At 32.8% G+C, this 9727-nt stretch overlaps 1 protein-coding gene across 1 annotated transcript; it reads right to left on the reverse strand.

Moving 5' to 3' along the window:
- Nucleotides 1-452: 452 nt before the first annotated feature.
- Nucleotides 453-1636, reverse strand: LOC21401790. Its single transcript, XM_010106475.2, has one exon. The coding sequence runs from the start codon at nt 1382-1384 to the stop codon at nt 698-700; it is 687 nt and encodes a 228-aa protein (XP_010104777.1). The 5' UTR covers nt 1385-1636; the 3' UTR covers nt 453-697.
- Nucleotides 1637-9727: the final 8091 nt, after the last annotated feature.

Raw genomic sequence — 9727 nt, forward strand, 5'->3', positions numbered from 1 at the left:
GTTTTATAAAAATCGTTTTCTGTACTTTGTCCTTATGACTTATCAACAGTGGCTTAGGAAATAAATGTCATTTAGAGAGATTTTTTGATACATAAGTTAAATTTTTTTATTTATTAAATTTATGTATTTTTTTTATTTTTATATAATTTATATAAATCTAGCAGTTAAAAAACTTAAACTTATCATACCGATAAGTTGAAGAAAGTCTCTGCAATTTAATTCGCTGATATCTTTTTTCCATTTTTGCTAGAATATTAGTGCATTGATTCTGATCTTATCCTATTCTTACAAAACACGCCAACGGCTAGAAAAAAATCCTCTCTTTACTCTCCCTTGTCCACAGATTTGGTTCTACAGCCAAAAGTACAGCGGAGGAAAAAAAAAAACAGAGAGAGAATAGTGCTGTAAAACACTGACAAATATCACCCTAATAAAGATGGATATGTATAATATGAACCTTATAAATAGGACCGCCATTTATTAGTTGTCGATCGTGCCCCAACATTTTTTTTTAAAGTTTCGTCAACTCCTAAGAGTACTACTACTACTGATAATCTTGACCTATGCAATAGCAAAAAAAGAAAAAAGAAATATTGACCAACGGTGACCATTATTTACATTAACATGATTAGACTAACATTAATCCGGTAATGATCGGAAATTAATATTTTCCGGCTATTTTTATCAAAATTAGTCACTATACGCCTACAAGCTCTAAGCTAACAAACGGTACCTCTTCTCTGCCTGCGGACACACCGTAACTCTCATGGACCATCGTCGACATCTTAAGCTCCTCCCTACTCGGCGAAGGCGAGGGAGTGTAGTACGGAGGCGAACCGCATGGCGTCGAAAACGGCGTCGCATCGTCCAACTCCACTGCCCCGGTAATTGCCACGTCGTCAGTGCTGATTACCGTCGATTTGTCCTGATCATCGTCGAAATTATCCAAACCGTCCGATATCGATCTCTGAGATTCCGCCTCCTCCTCTTCCTTGATCGTGAAGAGCATCCTCGACGGTCCGTACATCCCCTGCTCATGAAGCTTCATCACGTCGACTTCGATCTCCGCCGTCTGATCAGAATCGCGATGATCATGATCACGACGATGGTGAAGAGCGGGATCGTCGATTACGTTGATGATATTGACTTCATTCGGTTCGATTCGAGCAGACTGGTTTTTCCAGCAGAAGAAGTAGAGAAGCTCTTTGGAGGAGAGAACGTAGAGGGAGGAGGAGTCACCGGCGAGGACCGGGTCACCAGAGCTCCGGCGGTGGAAGCGTCGCCGGCGACAGAAGACGTAGAGGAGATCGGCAACGAGGATCAGAAGACAGACGGCGAACACCGCGATAAGCGCAGCCCCGAGTTTGCTAACTCCACCGCTCATGGCTGTGTTAGAATTTTGAAAAGTGTGGTGGAGTGAGGAGTAATTTGGTTATTTTTGGGGGGTTTGGGTTTTTGTTTTTTGTTTTTGTTTACGGTTGAGGGGGACGGGTGACCGGTTTGTTACCGGGTGAGGAGGGAAGTCTGGGCCCTAGGGGGACCTGAGAGGGACGGGTGTCACGGGTTGAGTGAGTTGCCGGTGGAGGAAAACGGATAAAGGCAGAAAAAGTGAGGTGTATGTTGTGTTTGTTGTTTGTCTTCTCGTAAATGTGAGAAGAGAAGATGAAGAATGTGGGTAAGACAAGACTTTTCAAGAAAATAAATAATTTTTTTAAAAAAGGAGTTTGGGAAGGGAAATTATGATGAAGTGGACGTGGGGAGAGTGCTGACATGGAGTGTGATTTAAAATTTGAAAAATATTAATTTAAGTACATCACGGAATTAAATATCGCTACTAATAATAAAAGATGAGTCTCGTTTATAAATTTAATGCCGTGAGATTCATCTTTTATTAAATAATTAGACATTAGTGGATGATATTAAGCATATAATAATATTTTTCTTAAAATTTTGAAAATTTCATTAATTAGGTGGATGTGAGGGTCTTATCAAATTTGTTTGCCATTTGCTGTCACCTTGGTTGGTGAAAATTTGTTGCAAAGTTGAACTTTTTGTAGCATGGATATCAGAAGATTTGACAAGGGAAAACTTTCTATTACTTAGTAGAAATTTGTATTGGTCGTCTTATTATGTGATCGGATTGTTTCGTCTAGCGTTTGATATATATAAATATATATATATATATATATATATATATTGAAGATTTGAAGTCAATCTGTGCATGGATCATTATAAGTTAGTTCTATCACACACACAAACATGCCTAAAAAATACATATGTTCTGACGGGTGTTCTCATTTTGTGGGAAGGTTCGTCGAAGGCAATTATCTAATTTACAGAAAATAAAAGTGGAATTTTTTTATAATTATTTTGTTGTAGCAAAGGAAAGGATTCATTAAAGAAAACAAAAGCAAAACAACAAAGCCAAGCACGAAGACAAACCTTTCCACTGAGGTGAAAAAAAGAGTTCGTATTATAGCAAGAAAACTGATCTCCGCCTTCAAATTCTCCATACAAGCATCAATTACAAGACTGAAAATTTCGAGTCACAAAGCCACGAAATTTCCTTCATTGAGGGAACTTAGTATTTATTAATCTTTCTACTTTATTTTTTATCTCTTCTATTTTTTCCCCTCAATGATCTATAAAGTTTAACTGAGTTTTTAAGGTTTAGCCTTAGAAAAATTTACCTACTTGATAAATATTGTTACTTGGCCTTGATTTTAGTACAATTTAATTTGAAACAACGAGGATATACTTAAACTTCAATTACTACAGGCAGTTTGTTTCATATACTCAAACTCAAATTATTAATTTTGTTACAGTGTTTTTCTCAAGTAAAAAATTTGAATTTCAAACGTCAAAATCAAGAATTATGGTTTGAGTATACCTTCCAAACGGATCCTAAATGATCATGATAAAAATTCTTAGAAAAAAACATAAAATAAAATTAAAAATAACTTGGTGTCGAAAATGAGAATTTATTTGACAATTTTATAAAACTTATATTCAGTGGTAGAGCCAAAAATGACATTATGATTATTTTAATTCAATTTAAATAAATTTTTGTGGTTTATGATTCAAAATATTATGAAATCATATATTATTATGGTTGATTTTTAGTTTAGTTGGCATTTCTAATTTGAAATATATGTATATTAAATTTAAAAGTTAAATTTCAGTGGTATAATTGAAATTTTTCCAAAAACTTAAGTGTAAATGTTGTAAATTATAATTTACAGTAGGGGTAAAGTAAGAAAAAAATTGAAAAAAAAAATACTTTTTTGGATTATAATATAGAAAAGCCAATTAAGTCAGCCAATGCTTATATTAAAGCTAACTTTTAATGGAAAAATTATTTAATTTGAAAATGTTATATACTGTAATAACAAAGTTTATAGAAGTAAAAACATTAATTAAGGACATGTGGGATATCGTGTGGCTAGACAACTTGTATGTCAAGTAGGGGTGTTCAAAAAATCCGTCAAACTGCGAAAACTGTTTAATCCAAACCAAATTCTTAATTATTTTTAGATTAGTGGACGGTTTGGTCGGTTTTTAATCTAATTTTTTTGGGCGGTTTGGTTTGTGGTTTGGACTCCTCAAACCATCCAATAATCCGCTCAAAACTCTATCATGTTTTTATTAGTTTGTATTAAAACTTTAAATGGTGAACTATTAGACATTTACTATTTTTAAGTTATATCGTAAACTTGAATTTTATTTTTACTTTTGTTGATTAACGATTTTATAATTTTTATGAATTATTAAAAACTTTTTGTTTTAAACCTAAACCGCCTAAACTGCTTATGAGTGATTTCGTTCAATTTGATTTTTATCAAAAATATCAAGCTGTCAAAAAAAGAAAATTTAATTTAGTCAATAATTTCTATAAAAAAAAAGCCGTCCACACCGCTCGCGAACAGTCCTAAGTAACCAATGGCATATTTAAACAGGAAAATAAGAATTTTGATCAAGCCCCGTTTATTTCGCCGATTCGAGCTTAGAATTCGAGTTTTGCTACAGTAAAAAGCTCTCAGAAACAGTCACATCTAACTTTTTTACTATAGTAAAAAGCTCTCACATAAAATCACATCTTAACTCGAATTCTAAACTCGAATCAGCGAAACGAATGAGGTCAGGCCATTTGTTTTCTACCGTCTGCTTCATCTACGTAATGTCATGATATCGTCATAAGATTTGCTAGTTTTCATGGAAATTGGTGAATTGTGGTTACAGACATAGCCGGCAATAATTTCATATATGATTCCATCACAAGACCAGAGTTCAGAAATGGTGAACTAGTCAACTCGCTTCTGCTCGAAGGCTCAACTAATCAACTTGTCAATGCCAAATTCAACGAGTGAAGTTGATCTTCATTTACTCCCACAAAAGTTTGTATTTATCACTACAACTGGACTGACAATGAGACTCGTGCCTTTGCATGTAAATTGCTATATTGCCCCTCAATAATCCGCCAAACTCTCCTTTATGTGGGCCCCCATGCAGTGACGTGCAGGCTTAGCTGGAGCGGCGGCCCATGGTAGAATGGACCGTCATGTGGTGTGGAGTAAATTCTACTTCATTGAAAAATGCCACTGCCACCTTGTTACCCAGTTAACGTCAATGCCAGAAAGGAACGAGATTTTGTCTTTATGGGCTTAGAGGCTTGTACTATTCAACTCCAACATGACTATTCAGCTGTGGGCCAATCAGTGACTAGTTGAAGTATCATTTGGGCCACGCTCAAACTTCAGACCTACGCCAAAAATCTATGAACCTCAAAATTTAGGGTTTGAATTTAAGGCGATTTGAATGATTTGATTTGGTTTGAATTAAAAAAATCTTAACAAAAGTATTTGAATTGTAATTGTAAATAAGAAATAAAATCTGAATTTGTGTTGGATAGATGTTAAAAACAATTATTTGAAAATTTAGTGTCCGTTTAGAAAGTACACTCAAACCATTATTCTTAATTCTGACGTTTGAAATTTATTTAAATTTTTTAGAAGAGAAAAATACTGTAGCAGAATTAGTGATTTGAGTTTGAGTATACGAAACAAATGAGCCCTTAATGGTTTTCTAAGAAAGCTTACAAAACCTTAATGTTCATGATAGATTTTTATGGGGTATATGGAGAGACATCTTCACTTTCAACGCATTGAGAGAAGAAAATTAACTAATGTGAATATGTGGAATACTTGAAGATTCCCCTGAAATTTATGTACCTTAGTAGGTAAATTAGGTGAATACGTAATTACACTTTCTAGTTTTATTTTTTAAGTTATCCTTTTATTTTTCAAAACTATAAAGGTATTAAAAAAAGAAAAACAAAACTTCTGTTAATTTCATCTCTTGCACATTTTGTAGACAAAGAAGAATAGGATGAAAAGACAAAAGTACCCTTTAATAGTTTTTGAAAAATATTCTGAACTTTTTCAAAATGTAGAGAACCCTAAATTAAACAAAGCATTTTTTTAGAAAAAAAAAAAATCTTAGATATGGAATTTTATGTTTTTAATGTTTAAAATTTTTAAAAAGTTTTCCTCTAGAAACAAAATTTAAAAATAAATTTGATCTAATTAAGGGATATTTTTGTATTTATTCCCTTGCTTCTTCCATCCATAAAGTGCGTGAAGGATAGAAGTTAAAAATAGTTTCCATATTCCATGAATTTTACTCCTATGAGAAAATTTTATAAATTAATGTTGGTAGGTAATTACGCCTTCTCTACAATATGCAAGTATCTAATTCTGTTTTCCAAAAATATTAAAAGATTTTCACATGTATATTAGGGATGACAATTTAGATCGTGTTCGCGTGGATCATCCATTCTCTACCTCCAGTAAGTTTATGCATATCATACATTTGTTCCTCTAGTTATATTTGCAAACTTTCAAATTTGTGCCTCGTGACAAGATTACTCTCTTTTTTTTTTTTTTCTGGTCTTTCTCAGTATGTATTTATGCGTGTATAACAGATGTAAATGCTTTAGGAAAACGACCCAACAAACATCAAAACCATGGTCATCGATCTACAAAAAAAAAAAAAAAAAAAAGAAATTCAAGACAATCCACAAACAATTCTTCCTGGTAGATTGATTCGCGTGTGCAATTCGAATCCCTCTCTTTTTGACCAAGTCTTTCTTTCAGATCACGCACATATCACGTAGTATTACTAGTAGTAATAGTGGTACCACTTCTCATCTCTCTCCTTCTCTCTCTCTACATATATATATATATATATATATACATATATATATATATATATATATATAAAAGTACTCTCCAATTCTCCTTGGATCCCTCAATCTCATCACTTTCAAATGATAAACTCTTAAAAAGCACGCACAGTGAAAGAGAAAGCGAATAAATGTGGCCATGATCGGTTCAATGACACTATATGTGTATATGTGTGTGTGTGTGTGTGTATATATATATATCTACATATATACATGCATTATAATTAGGGTTTCTTTTCTGGATCCGAGACTTCCCTTACTTTCATGTAAAAAGAATTTAAAAGAGGACGTAATGGGACAGTGACCTTATGGGAAAGAGGCATCTGTTAAGGACCCCTTTTCTTAAAGTCTGCGAAAGACTGGCCCTCAAGGTTTGTGGAAACTTTGTCTCCATGCTTACCTTACCCTTGTCTTTTCTAGATGCCAAAAAACAACAAAGTCTTTCTCTTTCTATCTCTCTCTCTCACTCTTTCTCTCTCTTTCTCTTTAGTTGTGGGTCTCAGACGACAGTTTCTTTTGAGGCTAGCTCCTTATAAGTGTGTTTGTAGCTCGCTGTTGTCTTTGTGTTTTTCAAGGAATATATCAGAAATGATATCACTTTGGTATAATTCGATGCAAGGGAAAGGCATTTTGCAAATTTATTCTTTTGCTACTTTCAAAAGTGTATAGAATTATTGAACCGTCGATAATCTGTGTTGGGGATCAATCATTTCCTGATCATGCTGTATTTGACTGTCCAGTCTAGGACTTCACAAATTAAACGATCCATTTTTATAGTTTAACATAAGCAGCAAGGTAATCTGAAGATAACAAAAGGATTAATGATCAAAAGAAATAAACAGAACTAAGCTTCTAGTTTGCTCATCTTCCTGAATTCTTTGTTAAGTAATTTATCAATCTGTTTCATACTGTCATGGTATAATATAATATCCCTTCCAAACTTATGAATATATATATATATATATATATATATATATATATATATATATATATATATATATATATATATATATATATATATATATATATATATATATATATATATATATATATATATATATATATATATATATATATATATATATATATATATATATATATATATATATATATATAGTCTTGTTGCCGTCCATCTACGTAACATCTAGAAGCTGTAAAATATAACATGATAGATATTAAGCATAATATTGACGTTAGACATAACATGATAGTCATTAAACCTAACACTCATTGCTATGTACGCCTCTCCAACATCAATATTACGTTTAATGATTATTGTGTTACGTTTTCACTTGTACTTGTTATGTTGAATGGGTGTCCATTCGGATGAACCATATATATATTACCGAGAGTTAAAAAAAAAAAAAAGAAAGAAATAAGAAGCCTTTACGTAAAAACTAGTTGCCAGTATATATAGGACACAATTTGCTCGTATTCAATTTGCATTCTATTAGAAGAGTGAGAAAAGGAAAGGGAAATTAAAGCATCAGAGAAATATGATTAGCGTACGTAAAAAGGAAAAGAAAAATTCCGTTAAAAGCAAAATGCGCCAAGTGTGTAAAAGAATGTAATATAAGCTTATTTAAAGAAAGGGTTAGAGATCTGATAAAGGAAGTGCCATTATTTGGAGATGAAAAAGCAGATGAACTCATATCTGGGGAAAGATAGGTGATTAGAGTTCCAAAAAGGTATCTGGTTATACAATTTATGGTGCAATATTTAGGAAAAGGTTTCCAAAGTAAAGGGACAAAGTTGGTTCTTAAAGATGGGAAAGGAAAAGAAAGTAAAGGAACGTAAGAATAAATTCATTGGCTCCAAAAAATTAAAGGGAAGAAGGGATTGTTGCCCTAATGAGTATGTCTCTTAATATATATATATATATATATATATATATATATGTAAATATATATTTCATATAGAAATAGTACTCTTATCCCAACAGGCTTATGACTTAAGCTAAGGCTCCAAGTAGGCCCTCAGGTGACGAACCCCTTTATCGTCATCTTTAATTACCCAGACAATTAACGTTTACGAGTTGTCCTTGTGCGACAAGGGGCACAACTTTTAACGGGACCACTTGTAATTTTTCCTAATTTTGCTTCCTCTTCCTTTTTTTTTTTTCACCCCTAATCTCAGCGAGTGAGAATGATTGGACAGTTGTGAAAAGATCAACAATAATACGAGGGCACAACATTTCTATCATAAAAGTTTTGATTATCAATAACATGATTTTCTTAGTTACATTCTTAAGATTACGAAGTTATATATATGTATATGTTAATTAATTTATTTAATACAATATCGGCACCCTCAAAAATCTAAGCCCCATCCCATCTTAACTTAATGACTGTTTTTAAACTAAGAATTATGATTCCCAGTTTAGAATCTTTATACCAAACAGTCACTCAGAATCAATGTCTGTTTATAAAAAGTAAAAAGTGGTTATGTTTTAACTCACTCAGAATCAGTGTTTAGTTTGAATGGTTCTGATTCGATATTTGAATTATGATATGATGTTTTAAATCATGAATCACGTCTGATTCTAAAACCACCCACCATTTTAGTTTTGGGTGATTCAAACCACTGATTCTGATTATGGTTTCAAAACCATGATTTGTACCCAAAATTATGAATTGATTCTAAAATTAAAATTAAAATTACTCTGATTTGAACTCTCACACCAAACGAATCCTTAGTTTCCAGTTTTTTAGAATAAGAAGTTGCCAAAGAACCAAAGCTTAAAAAAACCTGAGTCTTGTCCGCCGATATTTCATTGATTTCTATCGACCGGTTCTGGCTGGTTTTGTATGGCGACAGAGGCAAAGAAGGTAGATCGCAAGGTTCGGGGAAGAATGGAGACATAAAAGGATACATTGGAAGTTGCTCGCTCGAGGAAAGAGGAAGATGGAAAGAAGTGACATAAGTGAAACAAAGGTATATCACGGTCGGTTGTTATTCATATAAAAAATAGGAACATAGTACCGGCAATCCGTCCCACCCATTATAAGGGAGGTTAACTAACTAAGGTTGGTTTGACGTGGGATTGGCCTGTCAGTGTGTTTCACGGTTGGTTTTGGCGCTCTCTGACAGAGTGCATCAGTTCGATGATTCTCTTGAACAACCTTACTGCCACATGTTGTTTGATTTAATTAGTGGTCATTGACATATAAACTAAGGACTCGTTTAGTTCGTCGATTTGAACTTTTAATTTGAGTTGAGATGTGACTTATGTGATAGCTTTTTACTGTAATAAAAAAATTAGATGTGACTGTTTCTGAAAATTTTTTTACTGTAGTGAAACTCAAATTCTAAACTCAAATCCGTAAAATAAACGAAGATTAAATATATATACATGTGTGTGTGCGCGCACACGTATTTTGAAGGGAATTCACATTATATTTCCAGAGATTACAAATTTAAGTTAATTAAAAATAATAACAAACACATATAATGTTTTTTAAAGCACATTTTACACTAACACTCCCA

The sequence above is a fragment of the Morus notabilis genome, unplaced genomic scaffold (genome assembly GCF_000414095.1).
Source record: "Morus notabilis unplaced genomic scaffold, ASM41409v2 Scaffold406, whole genome shotgun sequence".
In the NCBI taxonomy this organism is placed as follows: Eukaryota; Viridiplantae; Streptophyta; class Magnoliopsida; order Rosales; family Moraceae; genus Morus; species Morus notabilis.

Excerpts from the sequence above, each read along its gene's own strand:
- LOC21401790 (XM_010106475.2), bottom strand. The coding sequence starts at position 1,384 with ATGAGCGGTGGAGTTAGCAAACTCGGGGCTGCGCTTATCGCGGTGTTC.